The sequence below is a fragment of the Nicotiana tabacum genome, chromosome 9, assembly GCF_000715075.1.
Source record: "Nicotiana tabacum cultivar K326 chromosome 9, ASM71507v2, whole genome shotgun sequence".
In the NCBI taxonomy this organism is placed as follows: domain Eukaryota; kingdom Viridiplantae; phylum Streptophyta; class Magnoliopsida; order Solanales; family Solanaceae; genus Nicotiana; species Nicotiana tabacum.
The window spans coordinates 112,249,770-112,265,738 of NC_134088.1; the positions used below are offsets into that span (position 1 = coordinate 112,249,770).

A 15,969-nucleotide genomic window follows, 5' to 3' on the forward strand; every position below is an offset into this window, starting at 1 on the left:
TTGCTCTGAATGTGTCTCTAGGCAAAATTTTAAGTTTTGCTTGGCTTGAGAAGTGATTGTAGTCTCTCCTTGACCTGCTTGAAATTTTCCATGGCCCACCAATGTTGTTATCCCTAGTCAACCCATTTGAGCCTAAAACCTTTCTTATTTGATAACCATGTTACAATTCTGTCATGACCCTCTCTTGGCACCCGAGCTTTCCTTAACACTCTTGTGAAATAATTGACTAAAAATATAAGTTTGGGGGAGAGACGAGGAGTTTGAAAAATGTATCAAAGCACAAAAACAGAAAAGAAATGAAGAGAAGGAAAGGCAAGAAAAAGAAAAAAAGAACAAAAAGGAAAATACAAAAAGAAAGTGAATAAGTTGAAGAGTTGAAGGGATTCAAAGAAAAGTAATGATGCAAAGCATGGAGAAAGCAAAGAAGGAGAAAATGAATATCATGACCAAGAAAGAGTGATGCTAAGTCTCTCTAATCCCCCTATGAAAAAGAAAATATCTCAAAGAGTTGGCAAAACATGAGCCGATAAGAGAAAATTGAGTGCTTAAGGAAAGATACCCGTTCTATCATAGAATATCCAACCGTAGTCCAAAAGCCTTCATTGCATTCTGAAAAAGACCTACGTGATTTCAAGCTAAGTGAGCTTACATTAATGGTGATTTACATGAGGGGCAAGCCTATGGTATTTCATTAACCTTTCACAAATCTTTGAATTGAGTGCTACATTCTTAAGTGAGATATGCAAACGGGGAATAGAGAGCAGAATTTTGGGATCCACGATGATCTACATGAAAGAGCGAGCTTCCTTGATGAATGAAGTCAACTCTTATAGCTCAAGTGTCACATTAGAACTATTTGTACTTAAAATTTCAACCCATTGCCTTATTAATAATTCATAAGTGTTGTGGGTAATTGTTGGTCCCAATTGATACATGATTGATGCATCTTTGATTAGCAGGAATAGCTCTTAACTTGTGGAGGTGGTAATTACCTTATTTGCTTGAGGACAAGCAAAAGCTTAAATTTGGGGGAGTTCATAAGTGAAGATTTTGACTACTTATTAGCACCTTTTTGCTTTCATTTTAGTCCAAAAGCGTTTAATTGTGTTTTCAAAAACTGATGAAATATGCTTAATTGCAAGAATAGTGAAAAATGAGCCCCCAAGATGAAATCTAACTCAAGAAGGAGTGATCTGAACTCAAGGACACAAACAGGCACAGAAGCTCAGAAGTGCGGACTGCAGATTTTCATCTGCAGCCGCAGATTGTGAAGAAACTCATATCAGAGACAAGTGCAAAGTGTGGTTCGCACATGACATGTGCGGCCGCAGAACCTGGGCAAGAGCAAAAGTTCAAAGAACTTGCATATCAAGTTCAACAAAAGTGCGGACCGCACAATTATTGTGTGGCCGCAGTCACATTTGTGTTGTTCGCAGAAGAGCAATGTGCGGCCACACTCAGAAATGTGCGGACCGTAGAAAGAGAAAAGTGCGGCCGCAATTCAGAATTATGCGGCCGCAGGTTTCCATTCCTGTCAAGCTGAAGCAAAGTGTGGACCGCACATGAAATTGTGTGGCTGTAGAACCTCCGAAAGGGCATTTTTATCCAAAAATTCCAACACTGTATAAATAGAAGAGTTTCACTTTTTTAGGTCAACTTTTGACATCAGCAACTACAGTAGACGTTTTCTTTTATTCTTTTTAGTAGTTTTTGCTATTTTGAGCTTTTTGAATATTGATTTCATCATTTTAATTATCAATATGGGTTTAATAATTACTTCTTCTTCTTTTTCTTCTAATTTAAGCATGAGTAGCTAAATTTTTACTAGGGTTGTGACCCAACCCTAGTGTGTAAACTTAATGGGTGTTTGCTTTATTGCTTATTTATGGTTGGGTGTGGATTATCTAGCCTGGTTCTTGATTTTATGTGAAGAATTAATGGTTGCAAATATTATTTCATGCATATTTGACTTGGTCTCTACTTGAGAAAGAGAGACTTAGTCTACGAAAACTTGGCTAGCAAGAAATTGGGTCAATCGAGAGATTGATAAGCCCAATTAAAGGGTTGAACCTAGAGATAGTAAAACCCGACTTGGGCTTATCATCAACTATTTTGTTCAATACCCATTTGGACTTGAGAAAGCCAAATTGGGCAAAATCACTCTTTGACCGAGAGGTATTGAGTGGGTACTTGGGTGTTGATAGCTATAATACACCCTGACCAATAAAACAAGTTTTAAAGTTTACAACCCATTAGGCGAACACCTAGGTGAAGGTCATAGTCATATCATTTGAAAAACAACAAAAAACACTTTCCTAGTTTAAATTCTTAGTTTGTAATCTTCGTTTAAATTAGACCTAGAAACAACCCAAATTTGTGGAAGTGCAATTTGAGATAATTCAAGCTCATACACTATAATATATATTCCTAAGACCCATTCATAGCTCCCTGTGAAAAATCGACCCCGACTCTTTGTCGGGTATTACTATTGCATCGACCGTTTTCATATCCTCAAATAGAGGAGTGAAATTGGACGAGATCAGGGAAACATTCGCGTTCGCGAAGAGCAATTTTTCTCGTTGACCGGTCAACCCATAAATCCTTCTTCGGGTTCGCGGAACCTCTCTCGCGTTCGCGAAGAGCAATTTTTCGCCAACAACCAGCAATTTTGTCTGACACGAAAATGGGCATAACTCTCTCATACGACATCGTAATTCGATGATTCTTATTGTTATGGCTCCGTAATTATGATACGGATCTAATGGTTTAATCTTATCACAAATCAAAGGTCGTTTGCTCAATATAGTGCCCTTTATGCCCAAAGAAACGATGCTGAAACATCAAATAAGAGCGTGACACCATCCAAACACATCTGAAACACACCGAGGCTCTCGGGACCCCATCCAATCACACAAACCAGTCCCAAAACATAACATTAACCTACTCGAGGCCTCAAATCACACCAAATAATATCGAAACTATGAATCGACAATCGAAACCTTCTTTAAACTTTCAAACATTCAAACTTTGATGAACGCGTCTAATTCATACTTAAACATTCCGGAATGACGCCAAACTTTGCGTGCAAGTCACAAATCACGATACAAACCTATTTCAAGGCTCGAAACCTCAAACGGACATCGATAACATCAAAATCCACTTCAAACCAAACTTATGAAATTCTAAAACCTTTAAAATGTCAACTTTCCATAATAAGCGCTGAAATGTTCCCGGACTACCCGATACTTAACCTGAACACACGCTTAAGTCTGAAATCATCATACGAACCTATTGGAACCTTCAAATCCAAATTCTGAGGTCGTTACTCAAAAGTCAAACCTTAGTCAATTCTCCCAACGTAAAGCTTCCGAATTAGAATTTTCCATCCGAATCAACTTTGAACTTCCCGAAATTCGATTTCGACTACGCGTACAAGTCATAAAACAAGAAGTGAACCTACTCAAGGCCTCAAACCGCCGAGCGACGCGCTAGAGCTCAAAACAACCAGTCGTGTCGTTACAAAAAGTTATCCTCGAACCGTGATGGATAGTCATCCATCACACAACTCTCAAACTATCCATGGAGGCTCCGAGAGACAAAGTCAAAACGCAACATCCTTTGCCCCATACTTTGATATTTTCCTCCCAAACTAGCTACCTTAAAAAAGAAGTAGATAACACATTATAACAAATTACACTAATAATATAAAAGTTCTTTTATCGTAAGTAGTGGTGGCAAACTGGTTAAAAAAAATAGTTATCTACCCAAATTATCCGTTAAAATGAGTTGGATAATGAACTTTTTAAAAATGGGTCAAATATGGATAAGAACCATATTATCCACCTTGAAAATAGATAACTAATGGATTTACCTTTTACATTTATAAAGCCTCAAATTGGAGGTTCCTCAAGTTTAGGAGACTAGGAATTCTCCCAAAAGTGATCATATTCAAGAAGCCATGAATATCCATATTATCCACCGGTTAACCTATTTTTTATCCGTATTAAATATGGGTCGGGTCGAATAATTTATCCGTTTTTGCATTAACTATTTTCGACCCGCTCATATCCGACCCGACCCGCTTGTTTGTATTCTTAAGTAAGACTTCCTGTAAAGGGGTAGTTGGTGGCATGCTACGTACCAATGCCAAAGAGGGCAGATTGTAGTTGTAATGAAGGAAAACACATGTCTAAAGAAGAAAATTAAAATATGACAGATCACTAGATATTGTAATCTAGAAAGTTAATTGGCAGGGGTCAATCTCCTGCCCTGTTGACTGGGGCTCGAGAATTGGATCATAGATAGTTTCAATGACATGCAAAATTGAGAATGTGAGATTAATTACCTAAGGTTGTCTTGGCTAGATGTTTTGCTGTCATTATTAGAAAAGAAATAATCTCAATGTAATGTCAGCACTAATAATAAAAGCATTAATGTTGATAATGACAAATCACATTAATTTTCAGCTCGATAATTGATAATTATTCAAGTAGAAATCATTAGTACTAAGACGAACTTAAATTGTTAGTTGTTCTGGCTAACTACATTTTGTTTCAAAATATAGTGTGTGTTTTAAAAAAACCAAGAATTACTTATTATACCTTTTTTCAATCATCTAAAATACTACTCCAGTCAGTGAAGTATCAATTAAGCGAGATGTTGAAAAGAAGATAAGTTATTAAGTACATTTTAAGAGGTGCACAAAATTTTTAAAAGACTAATAATTATATGGGGTGAAAATAGTGATATTTCATTTGGGGGGGGGGGATTATTACTAAACTTTAATTTTAGGTCATATCTTGATTAATTCCATATTTAATAATAATCCATATTTAATAAAAGCATAAATAGTGCAAATCATGAGAGTCAACTTTTGCAATCAATGTTCTGGTACATACTCACAAAGCTTTATTGCACAATAATATCTTGTAGCAAATTATGGCAGAAGTTGTTAACAGCCTACGAATTAAACTACCTCAACCACTAAGACCATAAATTAAACCAACTTTATTTGGAAAACACACATACACAGACTTGGCCCTGTCGTACTTTTTAAAAATGTCATTGGATGCGTGTCGGATAATTCAAAAATAGTGTATTTTTGGAGGATCTAACAAGAGTACGATAATATTTTGAAGAGTTCTCACAACATAGAATTATATTAGATACGTCTGCCTATCGAGATAGATATTTAAATTAACATGTAAGATTAACTCTCATTGAATATTCAAATAGCAGAGAACGTATTGTGTTATTTACCAGTAAATGGTATTATCGGGCTGATATTTTGGCGGGAGATGTTCTTTAATTTAGGCAATGAATTGAAACACTCCACAAACAAGTGAAGGAATGCTTGAACTGAAAAATGAGTTCAAATTACCTGTCAAAAAAAAATCATTTCGTTGGAATATCCTTTTATATAAAGAAATTTAATTAGAGCCCTCTCTCAAAAACAATCCAGCTATTCTTTGTTACATAAATTATAAAATCAGTTTGAGCAGTTTATACTTATCAGTTATTTTAATCAGCTAAGCCAAATTAATTCGATATTATGAGTTAGCATAATATATATATATATATATATATATATATATATATATATATATATATATATATATATATATATATATATATATATATATATATGAAATACAACTAATTAAGTCCATCTCTCAAATATGATAAACAATATAGTGAACCAACCAAATGGCATATACAATACTCCCTCCGTTGCAGTGGATATTCTTTTTAATCTATTTCAAAAAAGTATTGTAACTTTTGAAATTTGAAAATAATTTAACTTACACTTTCTATTTTGATCCTAAAAAATAAATTTTTTTTAACCACAACAACGTTATTACATGTTTAAGACCACAAGTTTCAAAAGTCGTATAGTCACATATATTATATCGCATTTTTTGAAATAACAAATTTAAAAGTTCTCACTTCCTTCTTAAATTCTATACTTTATTCAAACTTTACTACCTAAATTGAAACTGAAACGGAGGAAGTACTTAGTAAAGAAGTAAAAATTGAACCAAGCTGGTAGGGATTTGAATAAAAGGAGAAGGCTGACTTAATTAAAAGCAATGACAGAAACTCACGGGCTATTTCACTTCACCTCACTTCATTTTGATATATACATAGGTACAGTCAAAAGAACCACCAAAAGATGTGGTGCAGCTTGCTCCTCCCTTAACCAAAAGTCTCGAGTTCAAGACCTGGGTATGGAAAAATTCTTGGTAAAGAGTCTTCTCCCCGAATGGGGCCTTACCCGGCGCGAATTCGGATAGTCAGGCGTTAATGCAAGTACCGGACACCGGATGGAAACCAACAAACTCCCACCTCACCAACTCAAAAGAGTACAAAAACTTTCTTTATCTGCAATGAGCTGTACACTTAAATCTGCCACCTTTGTTATTCACGAGCCTATTTATAGTTCTCTTTTCTCTCTTTCCATATAATATAAACCTTCCCATCTTATATTACTAAGTTGAGTGTCATAGAAAACTTCATTCAAGAAAACCTTTCAAATGACTATTACTTCTCGTACAGCTGCTTTTATATTCCTTAAACTTGTTTATTTTTACCTTGTTTTGTTGTCTTGTCTCAATAATGTAACAGGTATTCGCGAGTTATCCAGTACCAGTGCTAGAATCGAGCCGTTGAGCTCAAATATTGGTGGAACATATGTGATGATGAAACCTCAGAAAAGTCATAATAAAGGTCCTATTTTTCATGGGAAAGAAGTGAGGAATTGTTTGCCTAAGGGATTTAGGCATGCTTCTGCACCAAGTAGGTATGTGAATTATCATATTTTAGGTTCAATTGGATGTTCACAAGGCAAAAATTTCAAGAAACCATAGAAAAGGTTTGGAATGGGAATTGAAGTGAATAATATGAAATGGTATTGTGTACATCATGCAAGATTTGCCTTTTTGGTTTTTGTTTTCTTTTTTCTTTATGGAGAGTGATCGATATATGATTTTTATTATTTCGTTTTACATTACAAGTTATTTTGTGATGCTCAAGAATTAAGAAAGAATATGAAGATTTCATTGTGCAATTATCCACTTTGACCCCACTCACGAATAAACGTGTGAGTTGTAATTTCTTTAACAAAAACCTTTCAATGAAGTATATATATATATATATATATATATATCACGGAAATATATATATATATCATGCAATTGGCACCATTTTGAATCACGATTATCTTGTGTTTAGACAATGAAACCAAATTATTTTTCAATAATATGGTAAGAATCGATTTTAGAATTTTAAATTAGCAGATATAAAGAGTCATTATACTTAATATATTTCAATAATAAATTATGATTAGGATTTAGTGATTGCGTGTGTGATTGTACACACATATATATATATATATAGTCAGACGTAAACGTATAAAAATACACATATGTGTGCTAACGTGCATACATACATATATAATACAAATATCTAACTGACGTCACTAGATATGTTTACATCTGCTACCTTCATATATTATACATCCACCCATAAAGGACATGGTTAAGCTCAAAGTAAGATTAAATATATCACAAAAAATCCTAGCAAATATCATGTGATTTTTTCTAATTATGGATTATCTCGCTTATCTGTTGACATAAGGTCTTAGAATGCTTTGTCGTATGTCGCGTGTATTAATTAGTTAATACATATGATATCTAAAAGAAAAAAAGAACTACAATTTGTTTCCAAATAAACTTGAGCAAGAACAAGTTTCTTTGTGATTATTTCCCTCTTTTCTTCATATTTCCTATTAACAAACACGAGACAAATGGAACGGGACCACCATAGTGCAACTGATGTAGGGATAAAGACAATTCATGTGCTATTTTATTTCGTTCATTATATTATACTCATAAATAAGAGAATATTTCAAATGTCAAAGAAAAAGTTGGCGCCATAAATCACATACCCAATCACAATTTGGTGTAGGAAAAAGAAAGACGTATTTTGGTGACTAATTAAGGAAATGCAAACAAGCTAAGTTACATATGCATATACAGAATGACGTGTTATTTCCTTGACCATATTTCTGGTAAAGTAGAACGAAAAGATTCATATACTCGATTTCAATTAGTTAGAAATTTAAGCAAAGAGATCTATGTATGTTTCAAAAACAGAAGATTCATATAGTTGATTCTGATTAGTTTGAAACTGAAACATATTAGATCCACATATATCTTCTTCCAAGTTAAACTTTACTTTTGGTATATCTTTTCTTTGTTTAATCAATTGTCCAAATTACCATGTTTATCTGCCCTCTGCACTATTGAAGAATTTACTGTACTTTTCTTACTACTCCCAAGTAAAAGTGGGGAAGAAAAAACATTGCTTGCCTCAATTCCATTTGAAAATATCTCAGCAAGCTTTAGAATCGTATCTAGATATCAAATAAAAAATTTGACTCGTTAAAATTAAATTTGGTTATTCGCATCATATCAGCATATCATTAAAAGAACCTACAATCCATTGTAAGTGTAAAGCTTTCTTATTACCATGCCAAACCGATATTATTTTCTAAATTAAATGAAGACCGTTATTTGCATATCAAAGTTATTGAAACATCCTAGTACATAAGTTTTATTACTACGCTATAGAGAAGTTACCGCATCCTTGGAACATTAGACCAAAGTTATCTATTAATTAATTTTAATTTTTAGCTAATGTTGGCTCAAAGCTCAACTCGGGCTTGTTCTCCTCAAACAGTTAACAGCCCTTTGTAGGATTTACAGCATCACTAATCTGCCTCAGAAAGATTATTAGCATTAATCTATTTCCCTGGAAATTCTTTTACTCTTCAGCAATTCTTGGAAAAGGATGCGTCATGCATAATGCCTCGATACGAGGACGCACTAAATGTACACACAAGAAAGAACATGAGACTCTGCTGGCATCATCCGAACATGTTATTTAAACCTGCGCAGAGATTTACAGTACCACCTGCTCATTGAATTCCACAAAATGCTCACCGTAATATAAATAACTGTTAACTGTAGCATTAAATTTATCTAAAACTAAGGTTCTAAAGATGTCATAACTAGTAGCAACACCAGACATTTTAGGGGTAAATTGTTCAAGTTTAACAGAATACACCAGAAGTTAACCAAGTAGCTCCGAGATCCAGAAGCGCAGTAGCCATTCCAGACATTTGAGTGCGGGTAATTGTTTAGACAACTCTAACCCGAAAAGCAGGAGATTTGCAGCAAAAATCTAGAACTTCAGCTATACAGGTCATCGTCATCACCTCCAGCATTAGAAGTTGCAAACGGGTCAGCTGCAGCAGTACCGCCACTAGCCTCAGCAAACCGAAATTCTGTTCCAAAACCTCTAGACTGCTGTAATGTCTGAGCAAATGCCTGGTATTTACGTATATCAGCGTCACTAACACTTCGTCGTGCATACTTCATAGACTCCTCAAAATGCGCGGGCTTGATCTCCGGTACTTCGTCATCAACATCCTCATCCATAGAATCAGGATTCTCACTTCTTCTCCTCTCCCTTTCTATGTCCTGCAATTAGAAAGAATAACAAGGATTCAGGATGAAGAAAACCATAACTCCGAAATTAAGGGAACGGAGATTGGCACCGGTTGCAACATGACGTTTAGATACCATAGCACTCACCCAAAAGCAAGACACATTTTCTTAAACCATGCAGTCAATTAATTGAACCAGGTTCCACCTATCAGTTATCACATTCCTAGAAAATAATCCAGTTCAAATTTCTTGTCAACATGTCGAGGAAATAATCTTTGACACTCAGCTACTTATGCAAACATTAATGAGTCAAACATGCCAATGCCATGGAAAAATTAACAGAGAAATATAGAACAGCGTATCTGTTTCACTCTTAGCATGACAACGGAAAACTAACCAGATCTTGTATATCAATTACTATATTGGGCAAAAGGAGTGCAGACAAAAGTTGCAGAACAAGGTTATTTTAAGAAGCTTCAGAGATTCAAAAGTACAAAAACAAAAAATAAAGGCAGTAATAAAGGAAATGAAGAACGTACTTTCTCTATGTTCTCCCTTATGGCATATTTGCAGGCTCGCTGACAGATCTCAGTGATATCAGCCCCACTAAATCCCTGAGTATATTTGGCAAGAGCTCTCAAATCAACATCCTTTGATAAGGGAGACTTTCTCAGACACGCCTTGAAAATCTGATGGCGTGAATCTTCATCCGGCAGAGGAATATAGATTAACTGGTCAAGACGGCCAGGTCGTAGAAGTGCAGGGTCTATTATATCAGGCCTGTTCGTGGCCCCAATTATAAATACAGTCTTCTTCGCGTTCATGCCATCCATTTCAGTCAGAAGTTGGTTCAGAACACGATCAGCTGCTCCACCAGCATCTCCACTACTGCTTCCCCTCTGCAATAATACAGAGCACCATTTCTTGTAAGTTGTTGTATAAGGTAAAATTGATTCTCGTCATCCTCTTTACATGATATTAGACTTTTCTATCTATCTGATCGCTAGATCAGGATGCGAAATACATTGAGGCCAGTAAACTTGTAAAGGTGTTCTCAGTTTTCTTACAACTCAAATCTTTAAACTAATTATCTTACCTGAGTAGCAATAGAATCAAGCTCATCAAAGAAGAGGACACAGGGTGCAGATTGTCTAGCTTTATCAAAAATTTCCCTAACATTTGCCTCACTCTCCCCAAACCACATAGTGAGCAGTTCAGGACCTTTGACACTGATGAAATTGGCTTGACATTCATTTGCAATTGCCTTGGCAAGTAGAGTTTTCCCACACCCTGGGGGACCATAGAAAAGAACACCTTTCGAAGGCGACATACCAAACTTTTCAAACTTCTCTGGGTGTTCCACCGGATATTGAACAGTCTACATAAAAACAAAGAAGAGCAATGATCAAGACCTCTTAAGACAAGTAACTTATATAGGACATAAATATGTAAAGCCCAAAAATATTGAATTACATTACCTCTTGAAGCTCTCGTTTGACATTTTCAAGGCCTCCAATGTCTGTCCAGGAGACATTAGGCACTTCAACCACCTGCAAAACAGTTTCATGAAAGAGGCCAGTAAGTTTGTGTGCCAAAGCAGTAATGCATGCACATCTTCCATCAAGACACCCACACAGATAAGGCCAGAGACCATATATTTGCACTCTAAAAAGTATCGTAACACTCTCAACTTGGTTATGACGGGTTACTTACTGTTTCACGCAATGCAGATGGATTGCTTGTACCAAGAGCAGTTTGGAAGTGCTCATTCGTTACAGCCATAGAGTTCAATATCTCAGCGTCAATAGTATCATCTTCCAGATCAATGACATCCATTTTCTCCCTAATACACTGAAGTGCAGCTTCAGTGCAAAGAGCAGCAAGATCTGCACCAACATAACCATGTGTATCTTTTCCAATTCTTTCCAAATCAACCTGCACAATTGAGTAAATCATCGTTATGTTACAGTAAGAAGTTGCTCCCAAAGAATCCAAGTTTGCAAGTGGGCCTTACTTCTTCTGCAAGCTTCATATTTTTGGTATGAATGCGAAGAACTTCAAGACGTCCAACTTCATCTGGAACACCGATGTCTATTTCTCTATCAAACCTACCAAACCTTCTTAGAGCAGGATCAATGCTGTTCGGACGGTTGGTAGCTCCCATCACTATTACATGAGCACGCGATTTCAGTCCATCCATCAGGGTCAAGAGTTGTGAGACAATCCTCCTTTCAACTTCACCATGTGTCTTCTCTCGTTTGGGAGCAATTGAATCAATTTCATCAATAAATATGATAGAAGGAGCATTCTTTTCAGCCTCTTCAAATGCCTTCCTGAGATTACTTTCACTCTCTCCAGCCAATTTGGACATTATTTCAGGTCCATTAATGCAAAAGAAAAATGCACCTGTTTCATTAGCGACAGCTCTCGCTATCAGAGTCTTTCCAGAACCGGGAGGTCCATAAAGTAAAATCCCCTTTGGTGGTTTCACACCAATAGATTTGAAAAGTTGAGGATGCCTCAATGGTAATTCCACCAGTTCACGAATCTGAGCCATCTGTTTTCTCACACCACCAACATCATCATAGCCAACTTCATCAAGTCTATCCTCATCCTCCCTTTTCACAGGCTCACCCTCACAAAAGATTTCAGTGTCTGGAGCAACGACACAATACTCCCCAGGGTCAGTTTCTATGACCTTGAATTCCACACTTCTCATCCCTCCTCTAACAAGGAAATGGTCCCCTTTCCTCAAAGGACGATATGCCTCCAAAAAGTAGGCTGCAAGAAGGGCATCAACAATTTAAAAGCAGACACAAACAAAGGTTACAGTCAAATAAAATTAATGAAATTAGCTCGTAAACAATGAAGACTAAAAAACAATCTAAGGTCGCATTTTCTAGGGAGAACCCACCCAAAGCCAAGTCTATAATGTTTTCTCTGTCGTAGTTACAGCTAATATTTTGGGGGTAGATTTAAATGGCACCATCACAGAGTAAAATATAATCATTAGTCTAAACTTATAAAAGATAAGATATGGATTTACTCTATTTGATAGTCCACGGATGAGAAAACATTTCATCCTCTCGAATAAACACGTCGATGCATGCTTCATTTTTTTTTATAGATTGTATTTTTTTTCTTTTCACAAAGAGACTATCAAACGCCAAATGTATCACAGGCATGTGAATGGAAAATATGGCAAAAAGGAGAATTCAGATTGTCTCCCATGTGTGACCTTTTTCCATATTGACCAGAGAAAGCTTAATATCATGATTCTTTTTGCACCAAAAATACTGAAGTGAAACATAGGAGTATCAGGTCTCACATTACTCCTAGCTCTTGCCCGCATTTTCTTCTAAAGTTCAGTCCAAAGTCTGAGTGTATCTTATTTGACCTTCTACTTTATGTACTAAATCTCTTCAAACACTCACAGGAGAGAGCGGATCCTCAATGGAAAGTGCGCCATATACAATATATGAAGGGATAGTTGGACTAGGCTTGTGGGATTATAAATGAATTTCCTTTTTCATCTGCCTGAGGGGTTTTTTGTGTGTGGGTGGGTGGGGGCGAGGGGGGCAGAAGAAGTGCATGTGATGGGAGAGTTAATGCTAATGATATCTAGCTGTTGAAGTCAAGATCCATATTTTTTGGGACATTGCCGACTACAACTCTTTCTTTCCGTCTGATACTCTTTCTCTAATTGTTCTCTTTTTGGTGTCAGAGACAAGTTTAATGCGTTGTATATCCCTGCAGCACACAGTTAGCGGAGAACAAAGACATGACAATTTCCAAACAGTAACATGTGCTACAGCGACCATATCTGCCAACTATCTGAGTATGTGAGACAGGTTATACACTTACGTTTCAGGAATGATTCAAACAGATCCCCTGTGACACCTTCTATTGTATCATCTATAGGAAGTATGTGGACACGCTTCCCATACTTAACATCTGGACACTGGTGCACAGATACAACATCTCCAAGTCGAACCCTCAAATTTGAACGGACCACCTTGTTCATCCTAATCTTTGGCTCATCACATGTTTCATCAGCAAGGGCAATGACGACTGTATCCTTTCTCTTTTTTCCCTGGATAAAAGATACAGCAGAACACAAATTTTGAGTCAGCTGAATTAACAACAGGCAGAAAAAAATACACAGAAATCCAACATGCTGAACTTCATTCCAACTAATTGTAAAACATACATAACCACAATAAAAACTAAGTGGCAACAAAAAGTTGAATTGTCACACTCTGAGTGAGCAACAAAACCAAATAAATAATGTAAAACATCAAATTTGGAGCCAAAAGCAGGGGAATCTAATGTGTTAGAATAACATATGATTTTGATTACACATATATGTTAGAAAAAGCTCTAGAGGATATGGAGACCGCGAAGATAAACCAAGAGTCATCTACCAACATCAACTGAGAATCTTCCAGGTTATTTATATAAGCGTACTGAAGCATTATAAGCACGATACTTGTCTGAACTCGAATTCGTAGAAATGTCATAGGCAAATTTTTACCAATACCAAGTACCACTTATTTATATATTTTTCTTTAAGAAAGAAAACAAATACTACCTCCATCCCAGAAAGAATGGTAGGGTTGGGAGTACAAAGATCAATGACACGTCATTACCAACATGATTCAAGAGGAGGTTTTTTTTTTTTCAAATAAAAATTGCTAATTCAGAAAATATATAAATAGTACTGTAAATCACATTTTTACTGTTTAAAGGAACTTAAAATGATGAGAAATTTGTAGCAAAGAAAAACTTGTTGGCTTTCCAAATAGTAATTGTCATTCTTTTTTTATGAAAAGAGTACTACAAAGTAAAAAAGAAACATCAGCATAGTGTAGGCCCAGCTAAGATTCAGCAGCTTTGGACAAACAAGTTCCCACATCATAAACAATATATTCACTCAAGAATTAAGTAACATATACAATAAAAGTGAATATTAACATGCCATAGTTTGTCAGTTACCATATTTACAAGATCACCAATTACTATACATCAATAGATTTACCTACAATTACCTAATTAACGACCTGATTGCGTAAATAATTTTTACAGTGATGTTGCATAAAGCTTAAACTCATTCGCTAAATACTTTTCCATTAACACTAAAGAATACAGACCTTATATCACGACCTCAACAACAAAAAATCTATAAACACTAAATACTACTCCTATCATACTTTCAGAATCACGAAAAAAATAACAAAACAGTTACCAAAAACCTAAGCAAAAATCAACTCAAGTACTACTAGTATAATAAACCCCAATGGAAAACCTAAGCAATTAGATAATTCAAAATTGAAACCTTCGAGAGTCAATTTATCAAAATATCAGTAACTCATTGTAAAATATTTATTATTAAAGAAAAAAGCCGCAACAAGTACAACATAAAGTTTCAGTTAGACGATTAAAGTGAAAACCTAACCAAGCAGCAAAACAAGTACTAGTATAGCAATCCTCAATGCAAAACCTACGCGATCAGATAATTCAAAATCGAAACCCTAGAAAGTCATTTGTCGCGACATTAGTAAATAATTAACACAAATTTGGTAAATATTTATCAAAAAAACCGCAATAAGTACAATAGAAAGCTTCATTAAAGTGAATACCTTGATGAGAATCGTATCTCCACGGAAAAGCTGAAGTTTCTCCATAGTAGCAGGGTGTAAGGCAACAACGGAGTTATCATCGTTGACCGCCTCGTCAACCATGAGCCGATTCGCAGCTTTCTTCCGCTCCAAAATCGCCGTAGAAAAATCCTTCTTAGTAGCATTTTTTCTGCAAAAAAAAAGTAAAAAAGTAATCCAATTACAAAATCTTAAAAAACCTATAACGAATTCAAAAGCTAAAACAGCAGATGAATAGAATACCACTCACGAGTCAGATGACTCGGCCGGGTGACTCATCGTTCACGATCTAGAAATTTGTATTTGTAGCAGAGAAGTGGATGAGAAACTGAGAAATAGATATTTTTTTGGTCTTTTTTTTTGGACTTTATAAGGGAGAAAGAGGGAGAGTTTTTTCTCTTTTTTCCCCTTGGTTTATTGGGAAAAGGAAATACGAGATATTCTTAACTTTGGACTGGTTTACTAGGATTGTGAAATATTTTATTAAAAATTGTGCTATTGTATGAGTAGATGAGGAAAATTTTGAATTGTGAAATACTGGTAGTTATTGAGAGAGACCAAATAGTAATATAGTATAGTCCTAATTAGATTGGAGATGTGATTTAAATTTGAGTATATGTGATAAGGTTTGGGTTTTGAACGTATTTATAAAAAATAAAAATAAAAAGATAGAGCTAATTAATCTGTGGCACAATAATATTCCATTACAGTCTAACTATCCGTAGGGGTTCGTTGGTGAAATAGTGGATAATAATTTGGTACTTCTATGTAGGATTATTTTATCTCTTGTTTTGTTAAATTTC

General features: G+C 35.5%; 1 protein-coding gene across 2 annotated transcripts; it reads right to left on the reverse strand.

The window, feature by feature from the left end:
• Nucleotides 1-8,985: 8,985 nt before the first annotated feature.
• On the reverse strand, nucleotides 8,986-15,577 carry LOC107791620 (cell division cycle protein 48 homolog). 2 transcript variants are annotated; one of them, XM_016613712.2, is made up of 9 exons: nucleotides 15,417-15,577; nucleotides 15,149-15,317; nucleotides 13,374-13,602; nucleotides 11,524-12,290; nucleotides 11,223-11,444; nucleotides 10,988-11,059; nucleotides 10,606-10,887; nucleotides 10,049-10,408; nucleotides 8,986-9,542 (listed from the first exon to the last, which is right to left on the reverse strand). In XM_016613712.2, exons 1-9 carry the CDS (start codon nucleotides 15,443-15,445, stop codon nucleotides 9,252-9,254), a joined length of 2,421 nt encoding a protein of 806 aa, XP_016469198.1. In that variant the 5' UTR covers nucleotides 15,446-15,577; the 3' UTR covers nucleotides 8,986-9,251. The 2 variants fall into 2 exon arrangements, with proteins under 2 accessions (XP_016469198.1, XP_016469199.1); XM_016613713.2 differs by having other exon boundaries at nucleotides 15,410-15,577.
• Nucleotides 15,578-15,969: the final 392 nt, after the last annotated feature.

Bases quoted from the DNA above. Each gene is read 5' to 3' on its own strand.
- LOC107791620 (XM_016613712.2), bottom strand. From the start codon at position 15,445: ATGAGTCACCCGGCCGAGTCATCTGACTC. The intron at 10,888-10,987 runs GTAATGTAATTC...GTTTTTATGTAG, and splicing joins TCAAACGAGAGCTTCAAGAG to ACTGTTCAATATCCGGTGGA. The intron at 9,543-10,048 runs GTACGTTCTTCA...TTCTAATTGCAG, and splicing joins TAAGGGAGAACATAGAGAAA to GACATAGAAAGGGAGAGGAG.